General features: G+C 41.8%; 1 protein-coding gene across 1 annotated transcript in view; it reads right to left on the reverse strand.

Moving 5' to 3' along the window:
- Positions 1-1,715: 1,715 nt before the first annotated feature.
- bard1 (BRCA1 associated RING domain 1) overlaps positions 1,716-21,837 on the reverse strand; it is a 184,616-nt gene continuing 164,494 nt past the window's right edge. Inside the window, exons 10-11 of the mRNA XM_033024331.1 lie at positions 5,204-5,307; positions 1,716-2,579 (exon numbers count right to left, since the gene is read on the reverse strand). Of these exons, the coding sequence (XP_032880222.1) occupies positions 2,244-2,579; positions 5,204-5,307 (440 nt within the window). The 3' untranslated portion in view covers positions 1,716-2,243. The remainder of the gene's footprint in view (positions 2,580-5,203; positions 5,308-21,837) is intronic.

Here is a 21,837-nt window from a genome sequence, read left to right on the forward strand (position 1 = left end):
CAGGAAGTGATCAAGTTTAGACTTTTAATTATATAGATAAATAGCTACGGTCCCAGCACCGACCCTTGCGGCACTACACTAGTTAGACTACACTACACTATGCCTGTCATTCTGAAAGGGACCCGTTAATTCCTACTCTTTGTTTCCTCTCTGCCAACCAATTTTCTATCCATGTCAATATCCTACCCCCAATATCATGTGCTCTGATTTTGCCCACTAATATCCTGTGTGGGACCTTATCAAAGGCTTTCTGAAGGTCCAGATACACTACATCCACTGGCTCTCCCTTATCCATTTTACTTGTTACTCAAAGAATTCCAGATTAGTCAAGCAGGATTTCCCCTTCATGCTGACTTGGACCGATCCTGTTACTGTTATCCAAATGGGCCGCTATTACATCTTTAATAATTGACTCCAGCATCTTCCCCACCACCGATGTCAGGTTAACTGGTCTATAATTCCCTGTTTTTTTCTCTCCCTCCTTTCTAAAAAAGTGGGATAACATTAGCTACCCTCCAATCCACAGGAACTGATCCAGAATCTATAGAACATTGGAAAATGATCACAAATGTGTCCATGGTTTCCAGAGCCACCTCTGTGAGTACCCTGGGATGCAGACCATCAGGCCCTGGGGTTTAATCAACCTTCAGTCCCATCAGTCTACCCAACACCATTTCCTGACCAATGTGAATTTCCTTCAGTTCCTCCATCACACTAGATCCTCTGTCCCCTAGTACTTCCGGGAGATTGTTTGTGTGAGATTATTGGATTGTTATCCAATAATATCTGATGCCTCTCTACATGTAAATGTATTACGACATATAACCAAAGGCTTGGTCATAAGGTGGAGTCTAAGGATTCCTTCGATGAAGAAAAGAGAATTTGAGATGCTGAATTCAAGGGAAGAAATGAGAGATTGGATTTAGTCAGTCATATGGCACAAAAACAGGCCCTTTGCCCAGCTTGCCCTTGCTAACTATGTTTCTCCAATTTCAGGTAGTCCTTGCTTTCTCCCTTCTTCCCCTCCTCCAGCTCTCCCACAGCCTACTGCCTCCGCCTTCCTTTCTTTTTCCTGCCCCCACGACATCAGTCTGAAGAAGGGTCTTGACCCGAAATGTCACCTATTCCTTCGCTCCATAGATGCTGCCTCACCCGCTGAGTTTCTCCAGCTTTTTTGTCTACCATGCTAACCAAGGTGCCCCATTTACACTAGCTCCTCCAGCCTGCATTTGTCCCATATCCCTCTAAACCTTTCCTATCCATGTATCTGTCCAAATGTATTTTAAATGTCGTTATAGTTTCTGCCTCAACCTACCCTATCCATGTACCTGTCTAAATGTTTCTTAAACGTTGGGATTGTACCTGCCTCAACTACCTCCTCCTGCAGCTTGTTCTATACACCCACCACCCTTTGTGTAAAAAAGTTACCCCTCAGGTTCCCTTCAACTTAAACCTATGTCCTCTGATTCTTGACTCCCCTACTCTGGCAAAAGACTCAGTGCGTTTACTCGATCTAGTCCTCTCATAAGTTGACTGTGAAGGAAGGTGAATTGCTTATTTCTTTACTGCAAAATGAACTGATTTAATAACTTCACAGGCTTGATTGGTCAACTCAATTTAAGCAATACGAGTGCTGTTGTTTAAATAGTAAGGTGCTACCACAAACAGGGGGGGGGGGGGGGATTGATACAGAATGAATGAATCTACAACAGCTCACAGATAAAACTACATTTTATTGTTTTCCTTCAACAGTGCTTTCCATTTCAGTGATTTGCCGCGACCCCAAGCATTGAACAGTCTTAACTCTGGAACAAATAAAAGTACATGATTTGATAACGAGCATATTAACAAAGAATGAATTAAAGCATCTCAATACTGGCACAGCATGCCTCGAATCAAAGTACGCACACGTATTTCATTATTCATTTCATGTTAAAACAAATCGAGTGTGAAACATGTCTAAAGCAAGATATAAAATAAATATTTTTATTGAATGAGCCTAATTTAGCATAATGAACAGTTAATGTAACACAATATAAGCGAAGCTAGCAGAGGGAGGTCATTATAAAGCAATTTTTATAGTGATTAATTTAAACAAACTTTGACCCAGAGTTTTAATGTTATTCACATTTATTGAGCTGGTGTTACATTTTAATAACTTTTTTATATCATTTTTAATCAACAGCACATGGAGGCACATCAATTTACAAAATAAATCAACGCCATATTTATATATAATTCCACTAGTTCTCAGCAACTGGAAGCAGTTCAAATGATTTCGCACAGTTAATCAGCCATGCAGATTGGGTAGTCCACACTTTCCCCAGCCTGGTTTTCTTAGGCTTATAGTCACTGTCTTTGTCATAGATGATGTATTGTGTACAGAATGACTGATCGGACCCAGGGGTTGCATGGTAGGCCACAGTGTTGATGCTCTGAGTCACGTCACTATCAGGCTTGGGTTGCCGGGCAAGGATCTGGCCCCCACCAGTCTTGGCCATTTGAACTAAATCTTCTCTCTTGCAGCTTTTGAACAAGCCCATGAAATAGAAATGGCAGCCATCAAACAGCTTTGGAAGCTGACGATAAACAAACAAAAACTATGATTACAACCACATAAAAGCATGGGATACCAATTTGTTACGTATTTCAGGATTAGGGCCAAGCATTAAAAAATAGACAACATTTGGTGCACTGTTACAGCAAAGTCGCTAAACTCACACGATGGTATTGAATAATGACAAACAAATTTATTTAAATTAGTTCAAATAGTCAATATCATAAAACTACAACAAATGTGAACCATTGGAATAATTTTGAATGAATCAAAATAGTATTTCACACAAAACATTGAGTGAAAGCGACAGCGGATGGGACTATGCACGTTAAGGGGCTGTCCCACTGCGGCGACCTAATCCGCGAGATAAGAAGAGTGTCTTCGACCTTCAAGCTCGAGGGCACTCGCCTGGAAAACCTCGAGCTGGATCGACCGTCCGCTTTGAAACCACGAGCTGGATCGACCGACCGCACACACATACACAAACACATCGCAAAGGCGGGGGCCAGGGAAAGCGGGGGAGCACTATCTGAAATTCACACCCGCGATGAAGAGGAGGGTTAAGATGGCTGCCACAGTGTACGGTAAATCCTTTAGAGAGCGCGGGGGGGGGGGGGAGGGGGGGAGAGAAGGGGAGAGAAGGAGAGAGAAGGGTAGACAAGGGGAGAAGAAGGGGGGAGAAGAGGGGCGAAGGAGTGGAGACACTTTTAAGAAGTTTAATAAAGTATAGTGGGCATTTTACCTACCGGTTGGTTTTCCTTGGTTCTGAAATCTACAATGAGCCAATCAAAATGCCCAGTCAGCGAAGGAGATTGCCTACGGCTGCCCTCGACTGCCTGTAACTACATAGCGACCCCACTCACTACGTGTTAAAAAGAACCATGCTGACCAAATTTTACTCGCGGAAATTTTTTCAACATGCTGAAAATGTTTCCGCGACCTAGCTGAGTCCATGAGTATTCTGGAACTTTCCTAGAGCATGAAGGAGAGTTCCAGTGACCTCATAGGACCACGTGTCGACCATGCTGCCAGTTTGAGTCGAGGGCAAACTTGTCTAAACTCGCAAATTAGGTCGCCGCAGTGGGACAGCCCCTTTACTATATTCACTAACTTAAGGCCCTGTCCCACTTTCCCGAGTTACCCATGAACTCTCCCGAGTTTTCCCCTTGATTCGAACTCGGGGAATGTCGGGGAATGTCCGTAGCAAGTCCATATGAGGCCGTAGGAGTCCGTTGATGTTTCGTAGCGGCTCGTAATGTCAGCCATAGGAACTCGGGGCATCAGGTAAGTCGGGACGTATTTTCAACTTGTTGAAAAATTTTCACGATTAAAAAAATAGCCCCGACTATCTACGGATGGCTATTACCGTACTTATCCGAGTTCGAATCAAGGGGAAAACTCGGGAGAGTCGTGAGTAACTCGAGAAAGTGGGACAGGGCCTTTATGCACAGTGAACGGCACAGAATTAGGCTAATGTGTATAGCAGCCGGTCCAAGCATCCACATGACCCTCCTTCCTTCTTATACTCTAAGCATATCCTTTCAATCCAGGTTATTATCAAGCTTTCCCTTAAATCCATCAACACGTTCCCCTCAACCTGGTGAAATAGCACCAGTGTCTGAAGCAACACCTGGACGTCTGTAAACTCAGAATGCAAGGTGCATTCACAACTAGAATTTCCCCATGTGCCCTGTGCCCCTCGAGCAGAGTGTGCTTGCTCAGCACAAACATTCTCCCCAAGCAAAGCATAACTAGCTGAAAATGAACAACAGTTGCAGGATCTACACTGGCTGCTTTACAGGAACAATTATTAACAACTTGTTCACCCAGATGGCTACAGCCAGCCAAGGAGAAAGGAAGACAACCGTAAATATTCAGGCACCCACTAGGTGCATGCACAGCTGCAGAGAAGCACAATGCCACGAGAAGACTCTTCATTAAAAATACCAGCAACACAAATCCGTCCATCCCAAGCAGCTGTGCCAGGACTCATTCAAACGTTCTTGGCAGTGGGGTCAGCATGAGGATTTAGACTGAACAGCTTCCTGAGAGTCCGGGAGGCAATTGACAAAAGCATTAACGGCACTCATGATGGCCACTTAAGAGCCAACGGTACAATGGAGCCATGTTACAATACCTGGGACCTATAATTGCAGCAAAGGGCACTGCATGCAACACATACATGACCGCTCACCACAGAAGGGTGCTCTTGCATGGTTGAGGACCCTGGCGAGGCTAACGCCGACCTTGTATTAAGCTTACTAATGGTAATGGACACAAGAAGACCTCAACTTGGTAGACACGTTGGCATTCTATTCACTGTCAAGGTACATAAGTTTCTCCTGAATTCTCTAATAGATTCATCACTGACCATCTCCTATCCTGGACTCAAGATTTAGACCAACCTAAAAAGGAAAGTTTATTTGAGTGCAATGATCAAATCCGTGATTATTTTGAAGACCTCTATCAGATAACCTTAACAGTCTATTACGTGGTGACCAGAACAGTTCACAGTACATTAGGTGTAGTTCAATCAGCGTTTAAAATATTATCACATCTTCTTTGAGTTTTTATACTATTCCTAAAAAATAGTGACTGTACCCATTTGGACTTTGTTATCCATCATTAAAAAAACATTTACATTACCTGCCGCTCTCGATTGAGACGTCCACGTTTGGGACCAGTCATGCTATTTATCTCAAAGGCTTCTTCAGAAACTCTGCCCTTGCACTCCAGACAAGCAGTCACCCCTAGACAATTGAGAAAAGCATTGATGTTAACAACTTAACTGCATATGGAAACAAATCCCTCAATTTTTTTGTATACAGAGATGATGTACTGCTGATCCTGACAGCATACCAAAAGTGAGTTGGAACAACAAGGACATGTCATGGGAATACTCAGTGTTAAATCTCTTGCTTTCAAAAATACAAACATGACTTACACTTGACCTTTGTGATGAGATGAAGTAGGAAGGCGAATGGGCAATAGCGTTTACTTACCTTCCCACAATTTAGTTTAGTATTATTGTTATGTGTACCAAGGCAGTGAAAAGCTTTTGTTTGCTTGCTCTCCAGTTACAAAAAGCGACTATACATGAATACCATCAAACTCTCCACAGTGCAAAGTTAAAGGATACAATATAGAATGCAATGATATATCATTGAAGTTCGATAAAAGAAAGTTCAAAGATCTCCTGTGAGTTAGATGGGAGGTCAGGACCACACTCTAGCTGATGAGAGAACCGTTCAGTTGTCTGATAACAGGTGGGAAGAAACTGTTCTTGAATCTTGAGGTGTGTATTTTCAAACTTCTGTATCTCCTGGTGATGGGACAGGGGAGAAGGGGGAGTGACCTGGGTGAGACTCGTTCTTGATTATGCTGGTGGCTTTGCTGAGGCAGCGGGAAGTATAGATGGAGTGAATGGATGGCCTGAGCTACATCCACAACTCTCTGCCATTTCTTGTGGTCCTGGATGGAGATGTTCCAAAATCAGGTTATGCTGCATCCCGATAAGATACTTTCTATATTGAATTTATAGAGGCGGTGAGGGTTGTTGGAGACATGCTGAACTCCCTAACCTTTCTAAGAAAGTAGAGGTGTTTGTGTACTTTCTTGGCCATAGCTTCGATGTGGCTGGTCCAGGACAAATTGCTGGTGATATTTATTCCTAGGAATTTGAAACTTTTGATTATCTCCACTTCGGCGCCATCAATGTAGATTAGGGTATGTGTGTTACTTCACTACCTGCAGTCAATGATTATCTCCTTTGCCTTGCTAACATCGAGGTAGAGGTGGTGACATAACAACCCTCATGTTAATATTACAAGCTAACCACAGTTAATGGCTGAGCGGCAAGACTAATATTTCCCACTTTCTTTACACCAGGAGTAATATCATATTCTTAATGTAAATGCTGAAATATAAGTTAAAGAACTCTTGATAGAAGTGCAAAGATGTGTGACAACTCTCCTGGATACAAAGAAGAACAAAGTTACAAGTTTGAAGACGTGACCAAAAAGATCGATGAGGGCAGAGCTGTACATGTTGTATAGATGGGTTTCAGTAAGGCATTTGACAAGGTTCCGCATGGTAGACTGCTCTGGAAGGTTAGATCCCATGAGATCCAAGGAGAGATAGCTGAATGGATAGCAAATTGGCTTAATGGTAGGAAGCAGAGCGTGATGGTGGAAAAACACCAACACCTGTGGAACACCACCAGTCACCAGCAGCCAAACAGGAAAGGCCCCCTTTATTCCCACCCTTTGCCTTCTGCCAGCCAGTCTTCTATCTCTGCTAGCAACTTGCCTCTAATAGCTTAGCAGCTCACATGGGGCAGCTTAGCAAAGGTCTTCTGAAAATCTGAGTAAACAGCATCCACTGACTCTCCTGTCTATTCTGCTTGTTACCTCCTCAAAAAACGTCAACAGACTTGTCAGGCAAGATCTCCCCTTAACGAAACCATGCTGACTTCAGCCTATTTTCTCATGAGCTTCCAAGTACTCCGAATCCTCATCTGTAATAATACTCCAATTTTACCCACCACAGAAGTCAGAATAACTGACCTATAATTCTTTTTCCTGACCCTTTTTAAACAGTGGAGTCACATTTGTGATTTTCCAGTCCTTTGCAATAATTCCTGATTCTGGTGATCCTTGAAAGATCACTTCAAACGCCTCCACGATATTTACAGCGAACTCTTTCAGAACCCTGGGGTGTAGTCCATCAGATTCAGGTGACCTTTAGACCTTTTACTTTCTCAAGCACCTTCTCCTCTGTCATTGTGACTGCACTCATTTCTGCCCCAACTCTCTCGAATTTCTGGCACCTTCCACTGTGAAGACGGATGCAGAAAATGTCTTCAGTTCATCTGCCATTTCTTTGTTCACCATTTCTATTTCTCTAATGTAATTTTCCAATGGTCAAATGTCCACACTTGCCTTTCTTTTACTCTGTATGTATCTGTAAAAACTTCTAAGGAAGTAGAGGAGTTAATGATGGGATGATGACGTGAAGATGAGCAAGTTGCAGAGATCCAAGAAAGTAAGGGAAGGGACTGAGACTGATACAATTGTTCTATTTAAAAACTAGGGACAGCATAGTGGTGCAGCTGGTAGAGTGCTGCCTTAATGCCAGAGACCTGGGCTTGATCCTGGCATCAGGTGCTATCTGAGTGGAGTTTGCAAGTTGTCCATGTGAGTATGATCATTCACATCCCAAAGACATGTGGGTTCGTAGATTAATTGGCAATAAAAAATGCCCCTTGAGTGTAGGGTGCCACTAATGGATGAGAAAGTGGGATAACATAGAACCAGTGTGTATGGGTGATCGATAGATGGTATGGACTTATTGGGTCAAAAAGCTTCTTTACAGGCTGTATATCTAAACTACACAAAAGTAAGTGAAATCTAAAACGAAAATGCTGGAAATGTTCATCAGATCAGGCATCTCTAGAAATTAAAACAAGAGTTACTGTTTCACGCCAAAGATCCTTCCTCTGAACTGAGGAAGGATCTCTGACTTGAAGTGTTCACTTGGTTTCTCTTCCCACAGATTCCACCTGACCTGCTGAGCATTTCCAGCATTTTCTGTTTTTGTTTGACATAGAAGGTTCCTTTTTACCTGAGACTGCTGGAATAATACATAGTTTAAAATCAGATTTCCTGAGCAAAGGAAAACTTGCGATTACTTTTCATTTCTCCTGAGAGCTGCGCAGGACTTTTGTACCTTGCCACCGCTGTCAAGACACACTAAAGCTTTTTTTGAAAAATAACTATGACAACAATGGAATTCACAGCCTGGGAGAAGCTAATTTATTGCACAAACAAACATGAACAGGATCCAGAATTACTCATTTGCATTAGAGAATAATGTATCGATGTTAGTGCACTGACCCATTATTAATGGCGCGATTACCAGGGAAATGCTGTATTCCCAATCGTTGGGTTTTTAAAATGAAAAACAATTGTGTCATATTTCTATGCTAAGCAGAGTGGATCTTCAATTTCCCAGTATTATCTCACTAGACACATATTGAAAAGACTATGCTTTTCAATGTATTTCATATGATGCCCCACAATCCTGACTGCAAGGGCTTGGACTCAAAAATCAGAATGCCAGCACACAAGCAGACTATTAGGTTTATCTTAATTATGACATTCTTTGGAAAGATATTTAATTAATTTCTTTCTCCCCAGAGCCAGATAAATTGCTTCATTTCAAGTACTTACACTATTCCCTTTTGAATCTGGTTCCACCAGCTTTTCAAGCAATGCATTCTAGATTATTACAAAGTCTGTCTGCTCCTGTCCCTTCTGGTCTTTTGCCAATTAGATAAAGATAATGTATTGCTGGAACCACTCAGTAGGTCAGGCAGAAGGTCAATCAGATCTTGGTTCAAGATTTATAGTTACTACCCATGTTTAATGAATACAAAATAGGATGAAAAATACTTAGTCGGAATAGCTTTCCTACAATAATTACAAACTTCTATTAATTTTTTCAAATATGTTAACAATTATAAAGTGTTAGTTACAAACATAAAACAGAGCCTCAAAATAACTGGTTGTTCATTCCATTACAAAGTACTCTAATTCTATTCTACTTTGTAAGCATTGAGTAAAGTAGTGTAAGCCATGCTCAAAAAAAGCACGGATGAGCACGCCATTTTCTCTATACGTAAAAGAGATATAGGCTGAAGGATAAATACTGGTTGGTCAGAACACTGGATAGAATTCTGCTATTCTTCATAATAATGTCTTGGTTCACTCCCCCACCCAACTATTTTGATGTGTCATATGAGAAAAGGCACCCTCTCAGTATTGCACTGGGCTGGAAGTTCAAATGTTGCATTAGGTTTGTACATCAGATGGCTGACATTCAATTATAAATACAGCTTCCAGCTGTAGTTCATCAACCATTTATAGTGAATCATTGTCTTGCCTGTTCCTCAAAGTAAAATAAAATCACTTGGACCCGAACAGATTAGTGTGATCAACTGATCAAACATAAGCCTGTGAGGAACAAGGCGGCAATCAAACTCTTACTTATCAACAAACTTGGACTATAATTTTTTCAATTGATTATGCTGAGGCCACAGGGAAGAAATTAAGAATGGGAATTAGTTTCAGCTCCTATATATTCCCTGGCACCAGATGTAACATTGGTTTAATCAGCATCTGGTCAACTGATAGATTTGGTAAAATTATTACTTGGTTACTATTTATCAATTATATGGTCTCACAAAAGCATGTTTTAGAAAACCTGACAAACCTTTTTAAGAATGAAAACAAATTGAGAGGCTTGTTGAATAGTGCTATGTATTTCTGTGTTTATTTTGAAATTTTCTAGACTATTAAGTTGATATGAACATAGTATCACAAAAGAGCTGTAGAAGCATGTTGGCATTTCGGCATTGAATATCCATCTGTTTTTAGTCCATTTAGTTCTCTCCATGTACCTTTCCCTAAAATGCAGAAATGCATTTCCTCTAAATATTTGTCTATTTCCCTTTGAACTATGTCCCTTACCATGAAATAAGTGTTCCCTTCGTCGTTTTTGCTAATGTCTCCTTCTCTATTGAACCTTCTCCACTGCAATCAACTGAAATGCATGTCACTTGGTTATCAGCCATTCAGCCTCCCTCCATTTTATCTGAACCCTATTTGATTCTACACACCTTTGTCAAACCTTTTCACAGGATTAATCTCAACAGGTTTCTCTTTCCACAGATGCTACTTGATAGGCTAAATTATTCCAGCATTTCTGTTTTTGTTTCAGATTCTAGCTGATGCAGTTTTATTTGTTTTCCTTTTCTCAAGTTTCCCTGTTCGAGGAAGAGAAAACTTCTCCAATCTATTCAGATAGATTAAAAGTAATCCCTTTCTGTGGAACCATTCCAGTAAATGTGTTTTATATCATCTGCAAAGCCTTCATATATCGTTTCTACGATACTCCAGCTGGAACTGAACAAATGTTCAGTAAAACTTCTTAATTTTTCACTGTGACTGTATTTACCACCTGAACCTACAGAGAATGGTGAACAAAGCCCAATGCATCGCATTCTTCCATCCAGTCCATCTTCACAGTGCGTTTGATGATCTCCCTGTCTTGTAACACCTTTAGAAATGTCCCATTGATCACATCCAGGTGGAATTATGACACAGATTGGGAATCATTCAAATCAATGGCACGAGGGGCTACGTTCCCTAATGCTGCTATGTTCCATTTGAAATGAAATAAAGCATCGTTATTTGTGTATTTTTGTATTTACAACATAAAGTTCCTATATGGAATCTGACATTCGGGAATCTGCAGTTAAAATGCTAAATGCTGAAAATATTCACCAATTTAGAAAGCTTGCCTGGAAAAAAATATATTTGTGGCCTTCGATCTACAGAAAGTAAAGGCCCTGTCCCACTTACGTGTCCTTGGCACGCAAATTACGCGACCTCATCGTCGCGTTGAGGCACACGGGCATCGTGTGGCTGCGCGGGGCCGATCCCACTGAGAGGCGCGGAGGGGTATGGAGTTGTGTGAGATTGCTCTGAAATTTTGTAGCGAACGAAATCTTCGCGCGCCACCGACCTGTCGTGTAACTGACGGCCAAAGTGGGACAGGCCCAAGACCCTGGCGCGACGCAACGTCTCACCTCCAACAGCAGCAGAAGCAGGGAAACGATCGCCGAGCTCGGCCTGGGGCTCATGGCCGTTGCGGTCCGGATCCGCCCCCACTTATACTCCCAGAGCGGGGCCAAGAAAATTGAAGATTGACACAAAAAGCTGGAGTAACTCAGCGGGATCGGCAGCATCTCTGGAGAGAAGGAATGGGTGACGTTTCGGGTCAAGACCCTTCTTTCAGACTGAAGAAGAGTCTCTACCCGAAACATCACCCATGCCTTCTCTCCAGAGATGCTGCCGGTCCCGCTGAGTTACTCCTGCATTTTGTGTCAATCTTCAATTTTCTTCAAATGACGTCACGCGCTCCAGACGGCTGTGCGGTTGCATGAAGTCGTGCGGGACCGTCACGCCTCAACGCGACCACGAGGTCGTGTAATTAGCATGCCAAGGACACGTAAGTGGGACAGGGGCTTTAGTGAATAACAGTAAATTAAAAATGGCAAATACCGGAAATCTGAAATAAAAACAGAAAGAAAAAAGATGCTGTTCATTGACTTTCCTCAGACCATGAAAGGAAAATGTGGATAAAGAGGGTCGGGGTGGAATTAGGACAGAGAAACAATGGGATGCTTGGGACCATGCATTCAGAGTGAACAGTGATATCCCACAAGATAACCACCCAATCTGAGTTTAGTCTCCCCTGTTTAGAGAAGATTGCATGGTGTGGAGTAAATAACATATCCGCTAGCCACTTCTTGAGGGAACTTTATGGCAAATCTGATTTTTAGTCCCAGTTGTCAAGTCAAGAATCAAGAGCGTTTAATTGTCATGTACTGAAAACAGATTCTTACTTGCAACAGCATGTAAATACAATATACATTTATAAACAACAATAAATTAATAATCCCAATTCTAGTGCAAAACCCACCAAGTTTTTAGTGCAACCAAAGGCAGTGTATAGTTCAAAATTGAGGTTAATGTTATGTAGAGTTCAAGAGCCTGATGGTTGTTGGGAAAAAACTTACTCTTGAACCTGGTAGTCAGTTTTCAAACTCCTATAATTTCTTCACAATGGTAGGGCTGAAAAGAGAGCGTGGCCAGGGTGGTGTGAGGTTTTGACGATATTGGCTATCTTTATGAGGCAGCGCCTTCTATAGATCTCTCAATGATGGGACGTCAGTACCTGCGATGGACCGGGCAATGTCTGCCATTCTATGTAACCTCCTTCATTCCTGGGCATTCAAGTTGCCAAACGAAGCTATGATGCAACCAGTCAATATGCTCTCTAATGTAACCAGTAAAGGTTTAAAACTCTAATCACTGACATACTGAATCTCCTTAATCTTCAGAGGAAATAGGCATCGATGAGCTTTCTTGATAATTGCATCAATGTGCTAGGTCCAGGACAGATCTTCAAAGATATGCATGCCCATGAATTTGAAGTTGTTGACTCTTTCTGCCGCCAACCCATCGATGAAGACAGGTTTGAACCAAATTCATTTCCTGCATACCCCTTATAACTAGCCAACTTAAAGCAATCTTTTAGAATTACTTAACCACTTAAAGAAATACATTTTGCAAAGAACTTTCTTTGTGGTTGAGAGAAGCCAATAATAGGTGGAAGATTCAGATGGCCAAAGGACGTACCATAATAATGATCTTTTGTGGATATGCTAAAAAAATATGCCATGCACCTTTTGCATTTACTCGTCCCTTTTAAGACTTGCATAACTGCATATTACTGCGATCAAATCTGCTATTGTCCTGATTTAATTGCTCAATATTAATAGCATATCCCCCTGAGTGACAATTATAAATTTATAAGATGACATCTTATAAATGGAGTTAGTTAATGAATATTAACTTTCAGTTCACTTTTAAAATATGGAGAATATTGACATTGATGTGATTGTTAATGATTTGAAGGAAGGTTAGGATGCACAGTATTCTGAGGCTACTTAAAAAGGGACTCAGCAGCCTAGAGCAAACAGTTCTCAACAGATTGTTAAACAATACAAATTGATTTTGCCATCAAAATTACATAGAATGCAGCAATAATGAGGTCATCAGCCTAAATGAACCATGCAAGTGGATATGCTTCACACAAATGTCCTCCCATTCGACTTCATCTCAACCTCTGCCTTTCTCGACCCATTAGTGATATTTTATGATCCACAGGTTTGGTCTCTACCACAAGTGAGCGGGCAATGGTCTCATAATGCAGATTATATATGCATAAAATCAACTCGTTTCATCAGGTCTTAATTACACGGTCTCCAATAATGATTCATGATGGAATTACTCAGCTATCTCAATTCTAATTGCACAATGTGACTATACACAGTACTTAAGATGCCACTTTACAAATGTTAAAACAATGGAACAGAATTTCCTATAACTGAGATGCTTACATTTAAAAACATACAATTAAAACTAAGGTCCATCATTGTCCACTGCCATCTAGTTTTCTGCTAAAAATATCAAATATAGACAAACATATATTTTCCTCTAATCCCAACATTCCTCTTCCATCACATCAAATTTGAGCGAGATGAAATAATGTGCATCCATTTAGAAGAAATTTCATAAATTCATAAGACATAGCAGAATTAGGCGATTCGACCAATCGAGCCTGCTCCACCATTCAATCATGCCTGAACTATCTGTCCCTCTCAATCTCATTTGGTTCAATTCAGTTTCAGTTCAGTTTAATTTATTGTCACATGTACCCAGTCAGCAGAAAGACAATACATGCTTACAATCGAGCCATTTACAGTGTGCAGATGCATAAGGGAACAACGTTTAGTGCAAGGTAAAGCCAGTAAAGTCTGATCAAGAATTGTCCGAGGGTTACCAATGAGGTAGATAGTAGTTCAGGACTAGCTAGGATGATTCAGTTGCCAGATTACAGCTGGGAAGAAACTGTCCCTGAATCTGGAGGTGTGCATTTTCACACCTATACATTTTGCCTGATGGGAGAAGGGAGAAGAGGGAGTGGCCAGGGTGCGACTCATCCTTGATTATGTTGCTGGCCTTGCTGAGGCAGCATGAGGTATAAATGGAGTCAATGGAAGGATGATTGGTTTGTGTGATAGTCTGGGCTGCGTCCACATTTTGCTGCAATTTCTTGGGGTCTTGGATGGAGCTGTTCCCGTACCAAGCTGTGATGCATCCTGATAAAATGCATTTTATGGCGCATCTGTAGAAGCTGGTGAGAGTTGTTCGGGACATGCTGAACTTCGTAAGTCTTCTAAGGAAGAAGAGGCTTTGGTTGGCTTTCTTGGTCGCAACTTCAATATGGGTGTTCCAAGAGAAGTTGGTGATATTGACTTCTGGGAATTTGAAGTTTTCAACCATCTCTACTTTGGTGCCGTCAATGCCACCTGGGTTATGTGTATCACTTCGCTTCCTGAACTAAATCACAATCTCCTTTACTCTGCCACTAGAGACTTTCCCACTAGTGGAAATATCCTGTCCACATCCACTCTATCCAGACCTATCATTATTCAGTATATTTAAATGAGATACTCCACTCATCCATCTAAACTCCAGCGGGTACAGGCCCAGAGCAATCAAATGCTCATCAAACGGCAACCCAAACATCCCAGGATCATTCTTGTAAACGTCCTCTGGACCCCTTTCAATGCGAGCACATCCCTCCTCAGATATAGGGCCCAAAACTACTCACAATACTCCAAATGCGGTCTGTCCAGTGCAAAGCCTCAGCTTTTATATGAATGAATGAATGAATGAATGAATGAAGTTTATTGGCCAAGTATTCACAAACAAGGAATTTGCATTGGTGCTCCGCCCGCAAGTGACAACATGACATACAGTGACAGTTATGAATGACACATAAACATTAAACATTAATAATAAAACATTATTGATTAAACATGTGAATTAAATAAAATACTAGAGCAAAAGGAGGTAAAGATTTTTGGTTGCTACTACTCGTGGAAAAAAACTGTTTTTATGTCTGGCTGTGGCAGCTTTGACAGTCTGGAGTTACCTTCCAGAGGGAAGTGATTCAAAGAGTTTGTGGCCAGGGTGAGAGGAGTCAGAGATGATCTTACCCGCTCGCTTCCTGGCCCTTGCAGTATACAGTTCGTCAATGGAGGGAAGGTTGCAGCCAATATCCTTCTCAGCTGAACGGATAATTCGCTGCAGCCTCCGGATATTGTGCTTGGTGGCTGAGCCAAACCAGACCATGATGGAGAAGGTGCGGACAAACTCTACGATGGCCATATAGAATTGGACCATCATTGCATGTGACAGATTGTGCTTCCTCAGCTGCCGCAGGCAGTACATCCTCTGTTGTGCCTTTTTGACTGTGGTGGCCCCCCATTTAAGGTCCTTGGAGATGATGGTTCCCAGGAACTTAAAATACTCCACAGATGTGACTGGTGTTGTTGGTGGTGAGTGGGGTGAGGGGAGGGGGAGCTCTCCTAAAGTCTACTATCAATTCCACTGGCTTAAGAGCATTGAGCTCCAGGTTGTTGCGATGGCACCAGGACGCTAGTTGTATTCAATTACAATTACAATATTTCAATTACATCTCTACTTTTATATTCTAGTCCTCTCAAAATAAATGCTAACATTGCATTTGTCTTCCTTACTACCAAATCAACCTGCAAATTAACCATTTAGGAACCCCACACGAGCATTCCATTTTGCACCTCCGCTTTCTGAATCCTCTGCCCATTTCGAAACTAGCCTACACCTTTTTTCCCTCTACTAAAGTGCATGACCGCACTTTGCTATGCTGTATTCCAGCTGCCACTTCTTTGCCAACTCCTAACCTTTTCTGCAGTCTTCTTTGCCAACTCCTAAGTCTTTCTGCAAACTCCCTCTTCCTCTATAGTATCTGCCCCTCCACCTATCTTCGTACCATCCGCAAACTTGGCCACAAAGCCATCAGTTCCATCGTCCTAATCATTTATAAAATGAAAAGTAACATGAAAAACACCAACTACTGTGGTACTGCCCTAGTCACCGGCAACCAACGAGAAAAGGCCCCTTTTATTCCCACTCTTTGCCTTCTGCCAGACTTCTATCCATGCTCATATCTTTCCTCTAATACCATGGGCAGTCTCACGTGCGCCACCTTATCACAGACCTAAAAATCTGTAATCAACACCCGCTGACTCCTCGTTGTCTATCCTGCTATTTACTTCCTCAAAGAATACCAACAGATTTGTCATGCAAGATCTCCCCTTCACAAAACCCTGCTGACATTTGCTTCTAAGTACTTGGAAACCTCATTCTTAATAATAGATTCTAAAATGTTTCCAACCACTGAAGTCGTTGACTTCCTTTGTCAGCCACGGTCGTCTCATTCTCCTCTTGGAATCTTTCTTTCTCTTTGGGAAGAAAAGACCCTGCATCTTACGAATTACTCTCAGAAACTCCTGCTATTGCTGCTCCAGTCATTCCTGCCAGGGTACCCTTCCAATCAACTTTAGCAAGCTCCTCCCTCATTTCTAGCTTTATCCCCCGACAATTTGGGCTTGTGCAGAAAGAGGAAAGGAAACGCAACATAAACAAATGTTTACTCAGCAGGGTATCAATTATTTAGAACAATTGCTAATTGACATTGACTGAAGTTGTTTAATAACTCATGGAGAAGAACAGATGGATAAAGCTCTTAGTTAATCACATGAATGGGTTTGCTATCATTCCCATCAGAGACCACTGGATATATACTCATTCTCAACTATTTGCATGCATCATTGCCTCTATATGCATTTATGGTTATGTGTTGCCTCTCTCATAAAAAAACATTTTAAAGTGTTTCACAGAATCATTATCAGAGCCAAGTACAGGATGGGGAGAGATGTTTATTTGGAAACCAAAAGCTTGGTTAAAAGCTTGATCACCAACTAAGTGCAGAGACAGGATATAGAACATGTAATAAATCTGCAGCTGCGTGATTAAGACAGCTGAAGACCTGGCTGTCAATACCGCAATAAAGGACGGGCGGTCATAAACACTCCGATTGGTTTGACGAGGTTACAGAGAAAGGGGGACAAAGCGCTACATCAGAAGGGCATCAGAAATGCCGACTTAGATGTTGGGGAATTGAACACCATTCAGGTAAAGAAAACCATACTTCACAGCTAGCAACAGATTACCACAATGTATTTATCGACTTGAAGTTAAGAGGTAAACATAAATATCTGGTATAAAGTCATTAAAAATCAATTATCATTAAACTGGTTTCCTGCAAACCGCAACCATCAGGCACTTAGTTGGCTGAAGACCAAATTTGCATTCTGGATGTCACCTTTCCAATAAGAAGTAATCATTCCAGATTTGCCTGCTGATTAACCAAATGTCATTAGTCAGAAACTGCATATGTTTTAACCACTAGGTTCAAAACAAAAACACATTTTTAAAAAATCTTATTTATACAGGGTAGGCCCTCAAAAGATCAATAAGTCGGCTTTCAAATTTATGAAGCAAAAATTGAATTCCCCCTGTTCTTGCTTTAATGTGAAATGTTTTTGAGAATTGAATCTGTGCTCCTCGACTTTTTCGATATGAATCAGCCAATTGAATTGGTTGATGTGACTATTCCTCCTGGACTAAAATAAATAGCTTATTTCAGCACATGCCTCTTTTCTGTCAAATCTATGATTGAACTTTAAATCTGCTGTAATGGAGAAGAATGACAATTTTAGAAGCAGAATCAAAAAGGGAACAAATTGGGATTAATTCCCCAGATTGGATTTCACTTATTTTTGGCAGACTAAAACATTGTTGTATTTAATGACTGAGATCAAAGCTCTGCAAAGAATTGCAGTCAAAGATCTTTATAACAGTGTAAGGGTGGTTTATAGCCAGAACGAAGTGCACAATTCCTGGCAGGATCTCATTCAATTCAGTGCAAGTATCATCCCTTTGCCGTGCACCAATTAGATGAGGGCATCAGACCTTAAAGGCACACTCCAAAAAGCAGTGAGATTGCAACAAAATATGGCTGAGAGATACCTTGCAGGCTAGAGAGAAGGAAATTCCCAGATTTACTCAGAGGGATTTAGAAGACCTGGTTAATGAAATACACACCAGGAGGTGGGTCTTTAGTACCTGAGAAGGCAGGAGACCTCTCAGGGATATTGTTAGGGGATGGCCAGAATGATCTCTTATAAAAGTAAATATCATGGAGCAATGTTGAAAGAAATTTCATATTCATACGCCTATCTAAAAGTTTTTTAATGCCACTAATGCATCTTCGTCAACCACCATCCCTGGCAGTACATTCCAGGCACTCACCACCCTTTGTATAAAAAAAAACCTGCCTCACACATCTTCTTTAAACTTTTCCCCGCCCTTAAAGCTATGGCCTCTAGTATTTGATTTTTTTCACCCTCAGAAAAATATTCTGTCTACCCCACCTATGCCTCTCATAATCTATTTATAATAATAATAATAATACATTTTATTTAATGGGCGCCTTTCAGACATCTCAAGTACACCTTACATAGATTAATAGGAATAAAAACATATAATACAGAATAAAATAAGTAATAAAGACATCACAGAGACACAAATTAAAAACAGAATTCAGTCCAAAAACAGAAAATCAAAAACACAATGTGAAGAGAGAGCAGCGGCAGCCAAAGCGCGCCAGCGGCCACTCTCTCTTCACGGCAGCCATCTTGGACACAGACTTACATATCTATCTATCTATCTATCTATCTATCTATCTATCTATCTATCTATCTATCTATCTATCTATCTATCTATCTATCTATCTATCTATCTATCTATCTATCTATCTATCTATCTATCTATATCTATCTATCTATCTATCTATCTATCTATCTATCTATCTATCTATCTATCTATCTATCTATCTATCTATCTATCTATCTATCTCTAAAACTTGTTATCTTCCGGTTTGTGCGGTCTTTCTATTAGCGCAAAAACAGTTCGCAATAGCGCTACAATTTTTCGCCAGTTCACTCACCATTCTCCTATGCTGCGATTGCACCAAGTTTCGTTCCAATCGGTTGAATGTTGTGAAAGTTAGGGAAGTTTCAAAAATCTTAAAATCCGCGCGTGTGCAGATCGATCTCTTCTCCTGCTGTTCAGTGCCGCGCGGATTAGTCTCTTCCCGTCACTCACCGGGACAGTCCGCCCCTTCGTGCGCCATCGCTTCTTTACTGAAGCTGAGGATGGCCGGCGGAGGTTTCCAACCGGACACAATTTTCGGAGGAACCCGAAGCAGCCCAGACCCAAGCAGCCCAGAGTCGGAGACCCAGCCCAATCCAGCGTCGGAGACCCAGCCCTGCCGGGAGTCAGAGATGTCCCCAAACGGAAAGCCGAAACTCTGATCCCGGCGGAGAACGACCTGCGACCGCTGTGAGTCCCCATCGCACTGCCAATTCCAGCCACTACCCCTCTGGTCCCCCTCGCTAGCTCCTGCCCCTCCCCCGTGATACCCCCTCTCGCCCATGGCTCTTCCCGTCTTTTCTCCAAGCTCACTCCCCCCTCCCCCACAGCTCCCCCCAGCCCACACACCCCCTTCCCCCACAACTCCGCCCACCCGCCCACAACCCCCCCCCCGCCCACAACTACCACCCGCCCACACCTCACCCCCTCCCCCCACAATCCCCCCAGACCCAAACCCCTCCCCCGCCCACAACCCTCTCCCCACCCACACACCCCTCCACCCGCCCACACAACCTTGCCCCCAACCCCCCGCCCACACACACCCCCCTCCCACACACACTCTCCCCCACACATCCCTCCTCCCATATCCCTCCCGCCCACATACACACCTCCTCCCCACCACACAATCCCCTCCCCGATAACCCCCTCCCCCCACACCACCATCTCCCCCCCTCCTACACCTCCCCGTCCACATGCACACGTCCTCCCCTCCCACCCCACATCCCTCCTCCCCTCCCGCCCCACACACCCAACATCCCTCCCCCCCTCTCCTCCCACACGGGAAAAGGAGGGGGAGGGTGTGCTGGGGGATGAGGGGAAATGAGCCGCTCCTGCGCAGTTAGGGGCTATGGGTGAGTGGTGGAATGTAGCGTTGGGGGAACGGGTGAGTGGTGGAATATTGTGTTGGGGAATGGGTTGCGTTGGGGGACCGTGTGACTGGGACCCAACGGGTCCCACTTAGTTTTGTTTTATATACTGCTCCCAGGTCTTCTCGCAACCTCTGGCGTTCCAGAGAAAACAATCCAAGTCCGTCCAAACTTTCCCTACAGCTATTACCACGTAATCCAGGCATCATTCTGCTAAACCCCATCCTTCCTGTAATGGGGCTATCAAAACTGCACACAATACTCTAAATGAAGCCTATTCAAAGTCCTATAAAGTTGCATCATTACTAACGATTTGTTTTAATATTTCTTGCTTCTTTACTGTACCATTTTGCTTTTAGTCTCCTTCAGTTCTTTTCATCATCCTTTGTAAATTTCCAAAATTATCCTTACCTTCAGCCCTGGGAAAACCGTGGCAATTTTAAGATTTTTCATTAAAATAACTTTATTACTAAAGAATAAATTTTCCTGTGGCTCCTATATTCTTCAATAGAACATTGAGATGAAATATTTATTTAAACATCTAACACTACTCATGTATTTAGATCTCTTTCAATCCAATTTCCCATCAATCTTCCTCTGTGACACTCTGCTTGTATTGTTAATATCATATTATGCGGTTTCCTTCACATTTCCTTGTTACTTCCCCCACCCCCCCATCCAGTACAATACTGCCTCTTACCAATGAAGTATTCAAAATTAAGAAAACGCTGCTTTAATGACCTGAAGATCTTTCGAAATGCCAGTGAACAATGTGATAAACAAGTAATTGTTGAATTGTTGTGATCATATAAAGCTTATTATTAAGAGAAAAATTCAAAAGGAAATGAGGTGATGAGGACAAATTAAAAAAACGTTTTCTTGTTTGAAAGTATGAATGAGGACCTCCATTTTAGAGTATCCACTCAGACTCAAATGCCGAACAGTTGATGATCTTTAACTTATTCTACCAATTCACACTAGAACAATAAGGAAAACAGAAACTTAAAACTATATATTTCCTTATACGTATTTCTCAAATATCAACTGTGCATATGTCTAAATATCTTATATAAGCCCGCATTTTCAGTAGTAATCTTACATCATCTATGTTCAGTTTGACTTTTCCTTGTGTCCAACAGCTTAAAACAATTTTGCCCTCCAACTGAAGGAGAAGGTAAAATATTTGAGACAAAGTACCTAGATAAGGAGTACCTAGATAAGGAGAAATGTCTTCAATCAAACAATTCTCTATCACAGGTCAAGTCAATGGATATATTTAAGAGGTAGACATATGAACTTTGGAACACAGAAAGCATAAATGGGCATGACAAAATATGATGTTCAGATGGAGGATCACAGATCATCCTAATGAATGGCAGAGCATGCCCAAATGGCTGAATTGTCTACTTCCTGTTCCACTACTAAGTCAGGTGGAAAGATAGATATTAATAAATGGAAAGAATTACTAGATGACAAGAGATGCAGTGAGAGAGAGAAAAACAAGAATTGAAAATTTCCATCAAAATCTCTAAGATATTCAAAATCTGAAGGAATGAGAAGAATCCATGGTTGGTATTATATTTTTCTTGCACTACAAATTATCAGCCCTACATTATTG

This window comes from Amblyraja radiata, chromosome 7 (assembly GCF_010909765.2).
Source record: "Amblyraja radiata isolate CabotCenter1 chromosome 7, sAmbRad1.1.pri, whole genome shotgun sequence".
In the NCBI taxonomy this organism is placed as follows: Eukaryota; Metazoa; Chordata; class Chondrichthyes; order Rajiformes; family Rajidae; genus Amblyraja; species Amblyraja radiata.